This window comes from Sus scrofa, chromosome 5, assembly GCF_054392235.1.
Source record: "Sus scrofa isolate SSC_HxYL_T2T_F1_AM1 chromosome 5, Sscrofa_HxYL_maternal_Yorkshire_Landrace_v2.0, whole genome shotgun sequence".
In the NCBI taxonomy this organism is placed as follows: Eukaryota; Metazoa; Chordata; class Mammalia; order Artiodactyla; family Suidae; genus Sus; species Sus scrofa.
Window position 1 is genome coordinate 108,769,212 of NC_139387.1, and position 17,401 is coordinate 108,786,612.

At 39.5% G+C, this 17,401-nt stretch overlaps 1 protein-coding gene across 10 annotated transcripts in view; it reads left to right on the top strand.

Moving 5' to 3' along the window:
* PPP1R12A (protein phosphatase 1 regulatory subunit 12A) overlaps positions 1-17,401 on the top strand; it is a 151,833-nt gene that overhangs the window by 48,766 nt on the left and 85,666 nt on the right. For all 10 annotated transcript variants that reach the window (XM_084957774.1, XM_084957771.1, XM_084957773.1 and 7 more), the window contains exon 2: positions 4,893-5,023. In XM_084957774.1, coding sequence (XP_084813900.1) covers positions 4,893-5,023 — 131 coding nt within the window. The remainder of the gene's footprint in view (positions 1-4,892; positions 5,024-17,401) is intronic.

Here is a 17,401-nt window from a genome sequence, read left to right on the forward strand (position 1 = left end):
AGTAGGTTGAAAACCAGCTGTAATATCAAATCCTGTCGTTTCTGCATTGTGTTCAGATCTTTGACTTGCAGTCTGTTGGGACCTTTTACCACTTTGCCTTATTCTGTTTATAACTTGGCAGATACTGTGTACCATTGGTAACTTGGTTATTCCATACATTTAAAATCGTGCGTTTGTTGTTCACTGAAGTTCCTTCTAGTTGAATTGCCAGTTGAACAACTCCTGTGTAATCTTCAAAACCTTGCTCAAAAATATACTCCTTAAGGAGACCTGTGTGGACTGTCAATCACAGTATCTCTTTATGTTCCCAAAGGTATTTTAGTACTTTCCGCCCACTGTTGTTATGCCCTGGCATATCCATTGTTTTTACGGACTAGCCGCCTGCGTTAATGTGGTCTTTCCTTTCCCTGTATTCCTAGGGCCTTAGCATGTATTTTTAGCATAAATAATATGAAGAGTAGCTAAAGGAATTAGAGATACTTAGCTTGTAAAAGAATATGTGAAAATTTGTAGGGGAAGTCACATAATATTTAAAGGTTATCAATTAAAAGAGAGATTCCATTTAATATCTGGAGCTTCAGGAGGCAGGGGATAGAAGCTAAAGGAAGGTACAATTTAGAGAAAGATAGTGTTTCTTACTAAAGGTAATACATAGTAAACTTTATACAGTAGCCTTTTTTTTTTTTTTTTTTTTTTTACTTTTTAAATTGAGGTGTAATTTACATAGAGTAAATACACAGCTTATAACTCAATGAATTTTTACTATGTGTAGTGCCTGTGTGAAAATCAGAGGGCTAGAGAACATTGCCAGTTTTCTAGAAAGCTCCCACAAGCTCCTCCGGTCATTCCCCCACATATTTAACTATGATTCTGAGCTTTATAACCAGAGATTGATTTTGCCTGGAAATTTGCAGTTTGTGTATCTTTTGTGCCTGCCTTTTTTTTCACTCGCTGTCTGCAGGGGTCATCCCTGGTGAAGGTAGCAGTAGTGTTCTTTTTGTTCGATGGTCTTTTTTCATTGACACTTAGGATTCTGTTACATACTAGAACCTCCCCACCCACACAAACATCCCGTTTTGTAACTTTAGTTGATTCACTCAGTGGTTTTCTGAAGGGTTATATGAATTGTACAGTTTTCCCAGCAATTTGGTTGTTTCTCCACATTATAATATAATGGACTTAATATTTTTCATTTAAGAATCAAGTGTTGGATTTTATGGAAACACTGCCTATTCATTGTAAACGTTTTGAGAATAAAGGAAAATTTTAAGTATAAAAATTACTCATTGTCCCACAACCAATGTTAATGACTATTAACTTTTGTTATATATTCTTCTAGTCTTTTTGTGTACATTTTTTGCTAAAATTGGAGTCATAATGGGCAGATAGTTTTGCATCCTTTTTAAGAAATATGTATTTAAAAAATAATTATTGTGAGCATTTCCCATATCTTTCTTTCTCTCTCTCTCTCTTTTTTTTTTTTTTTTTTTTGCTTTTTAGGGCTGCGTCTGTGGCATATGGAGGTTCCCAGGCTAGGGGTAGAGTCTGAGCTACCGCTGCTGGTCTATGCCACAGCAATGCAGGATCCCAGCCACATCTGGGACCTGTGCTCTATACAGCTCGTGGCAATGCCAGATAGTTAACCCACTGAGCAAGCCAGGGATCGAACTCGAAACCTCATGGTTACTAGTTGGGTTGGTTTCTACTGCGCCACAACGGACCTTCCCCCATAGCTCCTTATTATCATCTCTTGCTTGGTATTTTAATTTTATTTATTTATTCATCTCTTTAGTCTCTTCAGGACCGCATCTGAGGCATGTGGAAGTTCCCAGGCTACGGGTCGAATCGGAGCTGAATCTGCTGGCCTACACAGCCACAGCAACACAGATCTGAACCACGCCTGCCGCTTACAACACAGCTTACAGCAGTGCCACAGTGTGTAACCCACTGAACGAGACCAGGGGTCGAACCCATATCCTCCGGGATACTAGTTGGGTTCATTACCACCGATCCGTGACGGGAACTCCCTCTTCCAATTTTTAAAAACAGTGATCGTATTTACATGAAAAGCATTGATCAGGGAGAGTTTTGTATTTGCGTATCAATGATTAGAATCAGAATACTATTTTGAAGCCTAGAGGAATTAAAAGAGTTTGAGAGAGAAGGAGAAGAGAATTTAACTGATACCTTTTTTCAAGGAAAATTAATAATTAAATTTATAAATAGGACTACTTTTATTCCAAGCCACTGGGAGTCATTAGCTATCTCAAGTAATATTTTATAAACCATTTCCTAATATGATAGGATTTTCGATGTTTCTTCTCTTTTTATTAGATGGCTCTGGTTCTCAGGGCTCTCCCACCCTTTAACACACTGCTCCTTGAAACCTGCGGTTCTTTTCCTCAGCGGTGTATACGGAACGTTTCTGTGCATTTACCATCTGCTGTGCGAAGGCGTGTTCTGGGCACCCGGGCTTCTTGCCATCAGATCGCTCAGAGCGTGTTCCAGAGGGAAGAATCGTGTAACCGTGTTAGGGAATTGGAGGGGTGTATAACCCACCAGCTTGAAAGAAAAAGACACCAAAGCCCAGAAGATAAAGTACTTGTTCACAGCTACAAAATTTGTGGCAGAACCAAAACTAGACCCTATTGCCAAAAACTATGATTCTGGAGTTCCCGTTGTGGCGCAGGAGAAACAAATCCGACTAGGAACCGTGAGGTTGTGGGTTCGATCTCTGGCCTCGCTCAGTGGATTGAGGATCCAGCATTGCCGTGAGCTGTGGTGTACTCACGGATGTGGCTCGGATCTGGTGTGGTGGTGGCTGTGACACAAGTCAGTGGCTACAGCTCCGATTGGACCCCTAGCCTGGGAATCTCCACATGCCGCGGGAGCGGCCCAAGAAATGGCAAAAAGACAGAAAAAAAAAAAAAAAGACTGATTCCTTGTCACTGTTTTTCCATTTTAGATTCAAAGTACTTTGTTCTTAAGTGCTTTTCTTGACACCAAGTTTCGTCATTTTTATCTCCTAGGAAAATGCTACTGAAAGCATTTTCTTTTGCTTCTATATTAGGTAAAGGAAAATGGTTGTACTGTTTATACAACAGACACTTATTAAGTGACTAGAATGTTCGATACCCTGTTTCAGAGACAGCAGATAGGTGAGAAATAGTTGATGAAAAAGGAATATCTGTGGATATGGTGTCAAGTGTGGAAAAAGCTTGTTTTTTGGAATCTGTGATAGAATCTCAGCTCTGTCATTTTCCATCTTTGTGGCTTATTCAAGCCACTTAATCTCTTTGAATCTTAGCTTTCTTATTCGTTTATTCATTATCGAGCCCCTACCACATGCAAAGAACTGTATAAGGTGCTGGGGATACAGCAAAAGTCCCCTTCTCGCGAGGGATTTTGTGAGGATAATGTATACAAGTCAGTAAAAACGATTAGGAAGCCATCATACAACCAGGTACAAAGTAAGCACTGAAAAAAAAATCCTTTCTGTAGGCTGTGGTTCTCAAAGTTTTTCATCTCAGGAACCCCTGTATACTTTTAAAAATTATGAAGGACCTCAAAGAGCTTTGTTTCTGTGGGTTGTATATATTAATATTTATAATGCTAGAGGGTAAAACAGGGCTTTACATATTTATTCATTTTTAAATAAGGTAATACTTTACCCATGTTACAAAATAATATTAATGAAAATAATTCATTTAATCTTGAAATGTTGAATTTATTGTTGGCAACAAATACTATTAGTTGTTTTGACACTTAATTTTGTTCATTTTCAAGAAAATTTCTGCTACCCAAATTTTATTATTTAATTCAAATGGTCTTTATTTTCCTATCTGATATTTCCAGCAAAAGGCCAGATAGATGAAGTTAACAGAATTCCCCACAGTAAGGATAAACAAAACCTTAAGACTTCCTGGCAAGATTCTGCGCCTCCCCAGAACTGGTCCAGTCTCACCAACGACTGATCCCAGCTCAGTCTTAGAGTGCTCTGAACACCCCCTTTCTGCACTTTTCTGATCCAGATCAAGGTCGTCTGGGCTGATTGTGTCTTCCTTTCTGAGGGAGAGTCAAGCTTAAGGCAGACTAAGTAGCTATAGTTGGTCACTTAAGTAAAAGTGCTCTTCCCTGGAAACAAGTGGCTCGTTCAGCTGGCACATTAATGCCGCAAGTGCTGCTCTTCGGGGCAGTCATTGCCCTTGGAAGAAATGCTTTATGTGTGCTTTCTTTCTTGTTCCACAGAATGTCTTAAACATGCATATTCAGGAGTCAAACTGAGTAAAATGTATAGTGTTTACTGCATTGTCGTGGACATTCATAGGTAAAAATAAAAACTGTGAGTGCGTAGTGGCAAATACAATGCCACTGCCTTGATTTGTGCAAAGGCACAAGCAGATTTACCCTAGTGCTTTTGCACCCTCATGTGCACTTGTCAATAGAGCAAAAAAAAAAAGACCATTTTAGCATTCGAAAACTATTTTGGAAATAGTTTTGACCTTGTCGACTCCCTGAATCTCTGCTTACTGAACAGACCACATTTTGCAAACCACTGCTAGAGGGGAGATTGTTGATACTTAATTATAATGTTTTGATTGTTTTCATGTTGATGTGTACTTGTGTTCCTCATGAGGTTGCCATAAAAAGTCTAGCCACATGCAGTATTAGTGTGTGTGTTTGTGTGTGTGTGTGTGTGTGTGTGTGTGTGTGTATAAAATAAACGACTCTTAAAGTGTCGATAGTGCCGTTGGACTGCTTGGGCGCAGCAGACTGCTGTGTAGAACATACGTGTGATAAAAGCTGCAAAGTAAGGACGTTTATTCTTGTGATGTGTTACTGGGAGCATTGATTCAGATTCCCACTCATCCTGCTTTCTGTTTTGTTTTTAGGCTTGCATTGATGACAATGTTGATATGGTGAAGTTTCTAGTAGAAAATGGAGCAAATATTAATCAACCCGATAATGAAGGCTGGATACCACTACATGCAGCTGCTTCCTGTGGATATCTTGATATTGCAGAGTAAGCTAGTTCTGTGTCTACTTTTATCCAAGTATGATTTTAGAGACATGAGAGTTTAATGGAAATGGTTGTTATAGGTTTATTACCTTATTTATTATCTTATTTACCTTAATTCCTAAAATTGTTCCTCCCAGGGAAAGAGTACGTGGATCTTGGAACTCCAGATCCTGAGTCTTGGTGTGAGATCATCTTCTTGTCTCCTCTTTTTTGGCTTCTGGTGCTTTGTATCGAAATGTGTAGTTGTGCACATTCTCCACTCCCATCTCCTTTTCTTTTCGGTACATTTAGAGCGTTATTAAGTGAGTCATGGTTAAATTTAGCGATCTGGTCTATCCCTACATAAACATGAATTGTTAGGGGGAATTAACAATAATTCTGAATTAAGTTTCTTTGCTAAAAAGAAAATATAATACCTAGTTCTCCAATTCAAAATATTTGGGCTTTGTTTTTATTAAGATTGTTTTCTAAAAACATGTTTTAGAAAACTGAGTAAGCAGTAGTCATTGTGTTCTTAACTACCCTTAATAGGTAGGCACTTTCTGAGGCAATCTGATGTTTCAAATGTTTAATAAGGAAGGATACTCTGACAAATAATTTTTCATTAAATTATTTTTCCTTGTTACTGTGTATCCAGTGCCACATTTTTACCATCTGTTCATATCAGAGCTTTTCAACTAACAGAGACTGAATATCGTAGTGCTTCTCTCTGAATCTTCCTGAGTAAGTCTTCATAGCTTTATTCCTTTGTACATTTCACACCCCCCATCCCAGCGTGTATGGGAGAAACCTTATACTAGTTTGAAGGGAGGCAGTTTTGGTGACATGAAAACTACTCTGGGAATCAGAAGATCTGAGTGTTTTGAGTTTTATTACTGACTCTAACACAACTGTACTACGTCTTTTGGTAATTTGTTTCCTCTCTGGGCTTTGGTTTCTTTTATGAAATGAAGCATCTTTTTGCCATTGAAAAACAGTAGTGGTCCTTCATTATTTTGATGATGGTTCTCAAGTTCTTTCCTCCTTGCTGTTCTTTTCATGCTCAACAAAGGGTGTGGATCTTATCTTCACTGGAAAAAATGGCTAATGTGCATTTATCTTCAGCGGTCCTTAAATATTTGAGTCTTAGGCTCTGAAGTCAACTGATGTGGGTCATGGAGGCTTTTTCTCGGCCCTCCCAGAGCTGGGACCTCAGCAAGTTGCCTGATTGATAACCCCCAGTTTTCTCCTTGATGGGCTAAGGGTAATGTTCCCTAGGTTTGTTGAGAGGATTAACTGATGGAACCCCACCAAGTGTAGTTCCTCGCAGTAGGAACTACTCAGCATGTGTTAACTTTTGACCCATTATCTTGTGTATCTTTTCTGGGAAAATGACAACCCAGCTTCTTTCTTCCGAGTTTGAAAAGACAGTAATAATTGTCCTAAATAATTTCCTTTGTAGGCATGATTAATAACCTGATGTGTCATTTGGGATAATTTTAGATGCAGGTAAGAGTATCAAACTTACTATGACCAAAAGAGAAAGGACATTTGTTGGACAGGATAATAACATACAATTTAGAGGGAGGGCATTCAGGTTTCTTAAGCTGCCCACTGATGTCATCAAGACTTGGGTCTTTAATTTTTTTATCTTCTGCCTTTGCCAAATATGGACTTTATTCTAAGCCTTGTCCCCTCTTGGTCACAAGATGATTGCCACAGCTCCCAAATTGTGTTTTTACACATGCACATCCAAGAGCAAAATATAAAGTGGGTGGAGAGTGAAAAGTATCTTCTCCATTTTCGGTGTATATCAAGGAGGGAAACCTTCTCCAGAGAGCCCTCTGACTGCAGCACATTTCTCCCAGTGGGACTCCTTTTGGCTGGGCTTGGTCATTTGCCCATGTCTACACTAGGAAGGAGAAGTAGCTGGCATAGTCAGTTTTTTAAATGCCAAGAAATAAGCATGAGGAGGGGTAAGCAGCCTGGTGTGGATGTTAATATTTTCTGTAGAGTAACTACAGCTTCTCAGATTTTTTGGAAGGTGGTATATGTAATATGTGTTTTATAGGACTTACACAAGCAAAAGTGACCTGTTTTGACCAAGGATGAATGTAGTTTTACTAACCTAACAGTCTTTGTATAGGCATTTTAATTTATGACTGGTATAACTGAAATATAACTGACCCTTGAACAACACAGGTTTGAACTGTGCAGGTCCACTCAGACATGGATTTTTTTTTTTTAATTAATTTTTCCGCTGTACAGCATGGGGGCCAAGATACACTTACATGTATACATTTTTTTCCCCCACCCTTTGTTCTGTTACAATATGGGTATCTAGACATAGTTCTCAATGCTACTCAGCAGGATCTCCTTGTAAATCTATTCTAAGTTGTATCCGATAACCCCAAGTTCCCGATCCCCCCCACTCCCTCCCTCTCCCCCCCCAGGCGGCCAGAAGTCTATTCTCCAAGCCCATGATTTTCTTTTCTGTGGAAATGTTCATTTGTGCTGTATATTAGATTCCAGTTATAAGTGATATCATTTTGTCTTTGTCTTTCTGACTTATTTCACTCAGTATGAGAGTCTCTGGTTCCATCCATGTTGCTATAAATGGTATTACGTCATTCTTTTTTATGGCTGAGTAGTATTCCATTGTGTATATATACCACCTCTTCCTAATCCAGTCGTCTGGCAATGGACATTTAGGTTGTTTCCATAGACATGGATTTTTTTCAGTAATCAATACTGCCCTTGGTTGGACCTGCTAATGTGGAACCGGGACTACTGAGGAACCAAGGATACAGAAGCCCCACTTATGTGGAGTGCCCACTGAAAGTTATCTGTGGATTTTCAACTCCAGAGGGAGTTGGCACCGCTGATGTTTATTGTTCAAGGATCAACTGTATTTATGTTTATAGTTTCTTTGAACAAAATTAAAAGTAGATGATTGGGAATTCCCTCTGTGGCTCAGTGGGTTAAGAACCCAGCTAGTATCCGTGAGGATGCAGGTTCCATCCCTGGCCTCACTCAGTGGGTTAAAGGATCTGGTGGTGCCACATGCAGTGGTGTAGGTTGCAGACGCGGCCCAGATCTGGTGTTGCTGTGGCTGTGGTGTAAGCTGGCAGCTGCAGCCCTGATTTGACCCCTAGCCTGGGAACTTCCATATGCTGCAAGTATAGTCCTAAAAAGAAAAAAAAAATTAGAAAAATTGATGACATTTTTGTTTTTTGCTTTTTCTGCCTTCTGAGATTCTTTTCTTAAATAATGACAATTATTTTTAGAAAACACAGTTCATCTCTAGTATATTCTGGGCTATTTGTTAAGGTGATGATAACCCAAAACCCTTCTTAAATGCATGATTATTTTTATCAGCATTATCTTTTTCAGTAACTGATTTCATTGATGACCGAGAGGAGTTAATGAAGTTTGAAATCCTAGTTTCCTTGGGTCTGGAAAAAATAATAGCGTGGTGGCTTTAGAGACAGGGTGAAAATACCTCCTAAACCAGAGCATTTATAGGGTAAAAGAAGGCTCTATTAATAATAATGTAAAAACTAAAGTTATAAACCCTGAATGACCTAGGAAAGTTGGGTCATTCTGCGAAGTCACATATTTGGAGTTAAATTTGTTTGCAAACCCTTGTTCTGCCATCCTTGAATGAGCCACTTAGCTTCTATGATTAGTATTATTTACAAAATGGGAATGATCTGGCTTCTTCCAAACTCTTATTTCTTACAATCTAATCCACATTTTTCACCCTGCCAATACTGTCCGCTGCTTTGAGCTCCCAAGTATGGCCTGCCCGTTAATATCCTTGTGTCTCTCTCATGGTGATTCATTTGCCTCCTTTCTCTCCTTGACCACCATTCCTAACATGAGACTGCAGCTCATGTTAGGAATGGTCACTTCTTCCAGAGACCTTTCTCATGTTCCTGGCTGGCTCGTCAACTCTTAACCTGTCGGTTGTTTACGTGCTTCTTTACCAGCTGCATTTTGCACAGGATCGTACTGATTCGGCCTTACTGAACGGGGAGATGAGACACACGGTGAAGCACGAATAGTTTACTATGAGGATTTGGGGAAGGTCTGGATACAGTGAGTCCTAAATGTTTGACCTCTGCTGGAAATAGGAGAACGGAAGAAAGTGAGGCTACAGTTTAGAGTCTAGACAGTTAGCACTTTCACTTTTGGTCTGTAACCTCGCAAAAGCCAGGTTGAATAGATGGATGATGGCTCTTTATGTTCTGATTCTCTTATCTCGTCTTTTCACCAGAATAATTATTCTCAACGTCTCCCCGCTTTGAGTAAGGTAGAAGTCTTAGGGAAAACTAAAAATAGACATTGTTTAATAATGCCCCTGTAATTTAATTAAGTAATTTAAGCGTTTAGTTCACCAGAGTGAGTTAAAGGAAGAATAAATGAAGGGAGTTTGGGAAGTGTAATGTTCGTGGCCAGCATATGCGTTGTTTCACTGAATGCTAACGGGTCATACATCGAAATGTGTGCCTCACCGTCATCCACCTGCTTTGGTATGTGCCGAGTTGGTAGTGTCATGCACTGAATCTTGTCCCCACAAAATTCGTATTTCGAAGGGCTAACGTGAAGACCCTCGGAATGTGACTCTGTAGATGGAGCCTTTAAAGAGATAATTAAGTCAAAATGAGGCCTTTAGGATGGGCCCTAATTCAGTCTTACTGTATCTTTATAAGATGTGGAAATTTGGACACAGAAAGTGAAACCAGGGGCTTGCACACAGAGAGAAAAAAACAAAATAAGGCCACTGCTAGAAGGTGGCCATTCCTGAGCTAAGGGGAGAAGAAACCAGGCCCCTTGAGGAGCACATGCATTTAATTGATGTATGTCAGTCCGATGCAGTTTTTATCCTTATTGATTAGCAAATTGTACCATGTTTGATCAACAAGAATCTCTTCATACTGGCTTTTAAGACCTTGGGCTGTGACTCCTAAAGTAGTCTTTAAAAGCTTTGTTGCCCTCTGATATTTCGAAATGTTCCAGACTCTTTTTTTATATTTCCTGCCCTGGTTCTGGAGTTGCCGTTTCTCTGAGGAGCTGTTTCTTATCATGGGTGCTGGAAGGGCTCGTTGCTGCAGGGCTGATCATTCAAATTCTCATTCAGCACCAAGGCATCTTTGTTTAACCTGTCTTTTAGCAGTATTTCTTTTCTCCCTTACTTCATTGCCAGGAACTGTAGAATTAAATAACACAAAACTACTAATTGGCTTTGTCATACATTACACATACATTTAGACTGCTTATAATAATACAACCAACAATAATGATTACTGAAAGCAATTTAAAGATTTGGTGGTTTTTTTATTTATTTATTTTTTTTGGCAGGATGAAGGGGGTGACATTTCTTTTTGTCCTTAGGGCATCCTGCTTGGAATGTACCATCAAATTACTGAGTGCGTTGAAGTCACTTGGAATAGTTCTTTTCTTTGTGATTATGCCGCTAAGTATACCATTAAGTTCATTGTTTAATTTATTTCTCTTAAGAGTTTGCTTACTAATTTTGTTTTATAATTACATAAAGTACCAGGTTCTAATGGCAGTTCCTACTCTACCGGCTCTATTTCCTTTGAGTAACATTTAAAAATTTTATATTTTATCCCACTTTGTGCTTTAATACAAGTATTCTTCTCCTATTGTAGATAAAGAATATCATGCACTATTTCTTCACTTTTCTTAAACAGATGTTTAAGGAATGCTTTTATCCTGAGTAGTTTTAATATTTGTATTAAAATTTTCTAGTAGTAGAGAAAATTGACCCTGTATATAGGTAGCATTATGTAGACTAGAATATTCTTAATAGAATGGAATATTAATTAATCAGTATGTTTAATATAATTTTCTTAATGTTTGTAGTAGTTTTGAAGACATTGCTATTGAAGATGTCATATCATTGCAAAATACTGGTAGTGGCATTCAGTAGTAGCATTTTCCTGATCTTATTTACAGCATGGAAAAAGTTTCATTAGCTTTGTCATTTGCTCATTAAAGAGTCAGCTAATTGAGGATATAACTGTTTAGACTATTTGTGGTGGCTTATTTATGGCATGGCTTTTCTTTTTCATTATAACCTTTGTTTCAGAAGCATCCCACAGAATTCTCTGAATTTCTTTTGGCTTACCCTTCAAAATATATCTAGCATCTAAATATTTTATCACCTCTTTTCATATCTCCCTGGTCCTGGACACTGTTGTTCTTCACTGGAATCACTGCATTTGGAATTATTCTCACCGTAATCCCCCTCTTCCCTTCATCTGTTTTCTGCACAGCAGCCAAAAGGATCCTTTTAAAATATTGCAAGGAGAATGACATCATGGTTTTATTCGAAGCCCTTCGCTCGCCAGTGGGTTCCTAATGCATTTAAAAGCCTGAGTTTTGGCGTTTGACCCTCTGTTACCTCTCTGATGTCATTTTTCTACTCCTCTCTCGGCTCTCTCTGTTACAGCCAGACCAGTCCCCTTGCTGAGCCTTGAAACAAACTAGGCGCCTTGCTTCATAGTCTGCACCTGCTGATTCCTCTGTCTGAAATTCAATAATGTTGTTATTTTTGGTGGAAGAATCAGAAATTCTTACCAACTTAGGAACTATATAAACTGCACTACCATGCCTGTGGGAGTCAAGCTCAGGAATCAGACAACTCTATTTTTAATGGTAACTCGGCCAGCTAATCATTGTTAACTTTAGACTAATTATCAACGTCTCCAAACCTCTGTTGCCTCATCATTAAGATGGCAACGTTAACGCTTGTCCCACTTCATAAAATTATTGTGAAGGTTAGATGAGATAGTGTTTATAAGACACTTGACCCACTATGGCACATATTTAGTGTTATGTGAAGTTCGCGGAATTGCTTGTTATTTATTATAACACTATTTTTAGTTTCTACTTTTAGTGCAAGGTAGCTGTGCTCCAGTGCTCCTAGATTATTTAATAAGGAAAACTGGCATCATTTGGTCTTAGGCTGGACCAGAGTAGACGAGAGGAGCACGGGAGAGTGAAGTAGTCGTTTGTCACACCTACTTGATACGCGGTTATTGGGCCCAAGGAGAGTTGGCAGATTCACGTGTTTCAGTTCTACTTACATATTTCTTGCTAAGAATGATACATTGTTAGTGTACAGCAGGCTATGTATTTTGATTAGAAGTCTTAGAACATGAAACTGAATCTAGGATCCTCTGAAAATACTAAAATTTTATTGGTGAGATACTTATTATATCATAGTATACTTATATCATAAGTATATCATAATATATTATGCTGGTAAGATGTATTTGTCCAAAACTAGTATTTTAACAGCTCTGTGGTAATATTCATTGGTATTTCCATTTCACAATCAGACCTAGACCCTCGTTCTCAAGACTCAAATTCTAATATTTTTCCATGGTGTCATCTCCTGTAGTAGTGTCAGTGTCACTTCTGTTTACACCGGTTGAATTGAAAGTCCACCAAAAGTTAGTGTGTGTTCTGGTCTATTAAGGCTGCTCCATTTGTTAGTAATTATGTAATTAGATAGGTCAAAACTGATGAAATGAGTCCCAAAAAAAACGTATTGCTGTGATATTTTGGAAAGATTTGGTCAAGGCAAGGCCCTAAAAATATAATTGTTGTTTAATTAGATGTGGATGCAACAACTGAAAGATTGAAAAAGAGGAGTTCCCGTCGTGGCGCAGTGGTTAACGAATCTGACTAGGAACCATGAGGTTGCGGGTTCGATCCCCGGCCTTGCTCAGTGGGTTGACATCCGGCGTGAGCTGTGGTGTAGGTTGCAGATGCGGCTCGGATCCCGCGTTGCTGTGGCTCTGGCCGGTGGCTACAGCTCCGATTCAACCCCTAGCCTGGGAACCTCCATATGCCACAGGAGCGGCCCAAGAAATAGCAACAACAACAACAACAACAACAACAACAAAAAAGACAAAAGACAAAAAAAAAAAAGATTGAAAAAGAAAAACAATCTAGGATTATATACTCTGATCGCTTTTCTGTTGACTTCAAGTATTTTGCTTCACTTTAAGATGCGTTCAAGTCATAGTGTGTTGTGAGTGTCCTTCAGGCAAGAAAGGCAGCATGAATTTAAGTCGTTGGAGACATTCTCCAGTGTCTTTTAGGCTGATGTAAATGTCTTACTTGCATTTATTTATTTTCTTATATGTATTATTTTTTACAATTCCCTAATTCAGTCAGCTTTTCTGGTCAGCCAAGTAAGTACTAGTCCTAGTTGCATTGGATCAAAGCGCTTCTCCGGAGCCATAGTTTTTTGAGGAGAGGAACGCCGGTGGCTTATGGAGAGAGTAGCTGATGGGGCTGGAAGCGGGACCTGGGGCTACAGCACAGAGGAATTGGTATGCCTTGCTGACTTTGTCCATTAGTGGTGATGCATTTTTAGGAAATGATGATCCTTCAGGAAGACATTGCTTGACAGATGAGGGAGTTTGGACAAGAGAGCTAGGGCAGTGACAGTGGACTTGGAATTGGGGCAGATCTGAAAGAAATTTGGGAAGTAAAATTAGTAAGACTTGGTGTGATTCACTGGCTCTAGGTAGTAAGGTAAGAGGAGAAATCAAAGCTAAGTAATAATGCTGATTGTAGCTAACACTGAGTGCTTACTGTTTGCAGGTCACTGCTCCAAGTCCTTTAACTGTACATCATTCAGCCACCCTAACAAGTGCACGAGAGTGTGTGGCTCATCATTCGGCCACCCTAACAAGTGCACGAGAGTGTGTGGCTCATCATTCGGCCACCCTAACAAGTGCACGAGAGTGTGTGGCTCATCATTCGGCCACCCTAACAAGTGCACGAGAGTGTGTGGCTCATCATTCGGCCACCCTAACAAGTGCACGAGAGTGTATGGCTGCCACCACCCCACAGGCCCAGATGCACAGCTCCAAACCCTCAAAACTAAAAAAATGTCACAATAAATTGTAAGTTTGGTGTAGCCTCTTTGGCAACAAACTGGCTTAAACTCACATGAGGCTATTTGTAGTCTTCGGTTACCCCACGTACTGTACATTTATTTTTTGTAAAAGTACTAATGTGCTTTGGTTTCAGAGTACTGCCTCAGATTCGATGGGGTGTTCCGCAACCTATACTGTTTCCAAAATATGAAAAATTTTGAAATTTATGTTTGAATGAGTGATGGTTGGCCTGTACTATTATTTTATAGATGAGGAAATTCAGTCATGGAGAGAAATCGCACAGGAATTGGCAGAGCTAAGACTTGAACCTAGACAGTCTGACTTTTCAATCATGCACTTTAAGACACCACACAGTTCTGTGTCCTTTTCAAGGCTTTGAAATTGGGGAAGGGATGCCGTTAAACGTATTGAGGGATGTGAAAAGCAAGACTGAGGGCAGCAGGGACGAGAGCGTAGTGGAATGTGGGTAAATAGGCCCAGTTTGAGATGCCAGTTGGAAAAGTACAGTAGGAAGCCCGGAATGTTTTGGGGTGTGTTTGTAAGGCGTTTACTGGATTTCATCCAATCTGAGATGTCCCCATTGTAACACAGTCTCATTATTTATGTCCCAATTTAAAAAGTGTTCAAAAAGTCAGGTTATAATGCATTGTGTATTGGTTTTTGTTTTTAATACCTTGGGTTTCTGTCGTGTGTGTCCCCCCTGTTCCCCCTCCCCTCCCCCCCAGTATCATTCTCTATGTAATTGTGGTGTCTCAGATGCAGCATTGCTTAAAAATGTTCTGTTGTTGCCTTTGGAATTTTCCCCTAAGCCACTGATAGCTTTATGCAAGTTTTGATGTTTTTTTGATCTTATTACAAGGTATCAACAGAACGTTTCAGACAACATCCAGGAAGATATTTTAAATATCTTTTGAGCTCAATAAGGAGGATTTCCCTGCACATAAATTGAAGTGAAAACAATATGAATATCTGACCAGGGTTGCATGAGGACAGGTAATGACTACCATGCTTTGGCCATTATCCATCGTTAAGACACTACTGATTGTAAGATCGGTTGTAGAAGGTTTCGGCAATATTAAAATAGGAGGAAAGTGTACGTCTTAGAACTATTACGCAGTGAGTAGGATTTTTGCCCCTGGGAATTGGGAGTTGTATTAATTAATTAAGATAGTGTATGTAATTGATTTTAATAAACAGATATGCATTTTTTTAGGAGTTACTGCATGATTGAAAAAGTGTAGTCACTGCTCTGGGGAATAATTGAGAGGATAAGAAATGCTGAAGACAGAACCTTCAGGATTTCCTCTTAAAGGTAGCTTCGCAGAGAAAAGAGAGGAATTTAAATGCTTCCCCACATTTTGAATTTTTTTTCCAGCAGATGACAATCCAGGTACTTAGACAACTGGAAAAGATAGCCCACTTTCCTAAACAGATTTATTTCTCTCACAAGTGTTAGTCTGTTATTTGGTAGTGGCATAGTTAATTGTATCTGTAGCATAATTGTGAAACTGTAATGTCAGAAATTAAGCTAAGTATTTGGCAGGGTATCAGGACCACTAACATGGGGCTAATATGATTTTATAATAATATAATATGTAATATAATAATAATATAATAATATAATAAAATAATATAATGTATAATATAAAGGTTATAAATAATATAACCTTTCACCTGTGGGATTTGACAAAATGAAATTTTTTTAAGATTAAAATTGGTAATATAAATATTATAATTTCTTACAATTAAAAATGAGAATCTCTACTTCCGGGAAAATAGAATAGACATGCTTTTCTCTACTCTTCCTCCTAAGTACAACTGAAAACCTTGAATATTGTGTATAAAACAAAAGATTCTGAAACATGGAGAGAAGGCAAGCAGCTAGGGATCTCAGGACCAAAGAAAGGCATAGGAGTGAGTATCCTGACGTTTCCTTTTGCCTCATATATCCAACCTTTGGAACTGAGAAAGCCAATAACCTGGAAGTGCCAATGGTCACAGACCAAAAAAGCCCCAACAAAAGCCTCTCCTAGCCAAGTACTAAGAGAAGGGCACCCTAAAAATCCTTTAAAAAAATAAATACTTTCTCCAGCCAAGAATCACTGAAAGAAACCTTGGTCCCACCCACACTCTTATTATCAAAGGCTACATTGGCAGCATGGAGTTCCGCATTGCCAGGCTATAATGAGGTGCCCTAGCACCCCTACTGTCACGATGTCAGATTAGACCAGATACTGAGCCACCCAAGATTTTCATCAGGTCATCAGCCAGCCCCTCCCCTAACTTGTCCTGGAGTCCATGTGGGAAGCCTGGACTTAGACCCCCACACAGCAGTAAAGAGGAGCTCCTACTCCTCCCGACTCAGGTGGAGTCAGAAGAGCCCTGGTGGAGAAAATACTTTCACCACCACCTGTCAGTGGCGAGGTCTGCCTTCCTCCCCTTAAGGTGTCACTTAGAGGCCACTCAGATGTGGTAGTGAGGCGCCCATAGTATTCTCAGCCAGGGGGGTATCAGTGAAAGCTTGGTGCGGAGCCAGAAGTAGCAAGGAGCTGCCCCATCTCTGGTGTCCTTGGCGGCTGAGTGGGAAACCCGAACACCCAGCTCTGCCTGCCGTACCTACCTGCCATGATGAGGTCTCACCTCCGCTTTCTTCTGCTAGACTAGGGCCAAACATAGCTAACATAAAGGATTTAAACGAGATTTAGAGTCTCCTAACCTAATGCCCAGTGTCCAGATTTCAACTGAAAATCAGTTAGCATGCCAAGGAAAATCTCAGATTGAATGAGAAAGACAATAGAGACCAACATTGAGATGACAGAGATACTAATCTTCAAGTTACACGGCAAAGACTATGGAGCAGCTATCACAAAAATGCTTCAGCAAGCAATTACAGTCATGCTTGAAACATGGAAAAAAGGTCCCAGCCAAAAAAAAAATCTGCAAAGAAATAGACAATATGAAGAGCCAAATGGATATTTTAGAACCTGAAAAATCCACTAACCAAAGTAAGTAACAGATGGACTCAAGAGCAGAATCCGGGGGGAGGGATAGAAGAAAGAATTGGTGAACTGAAAAATAGAACATTAGAAATGACCAGATCTGAGCAAGAGAGCGAACATAGACCAAAATAAAACAATCAGAACCCCGGGGGCCTGGAGAACGACCCTAGAGAACTGCCGCTTATGTCATTGGAGCCCCGGAAGAGGACAAAGAGGGCATGGCCGGCAAAGTATTGAAGGAAATGATAAATGATGGCTAAAAACTTAAACTTGGTGAAAGAAACCTACAGATTGAAGAAGTTTAACAAATTCCAAGCAAGATAAAGCAAAGCAGTTCTGAAAACTAAAGACAAAGTAAAATCTTGAAAGCAATGAGAAAGAAGCTATGCCATTGAATATAGCAGGGGGACCTTGCTATAGAAACCATGCAGGCCAGGAGGAAGGGGCACAGCACT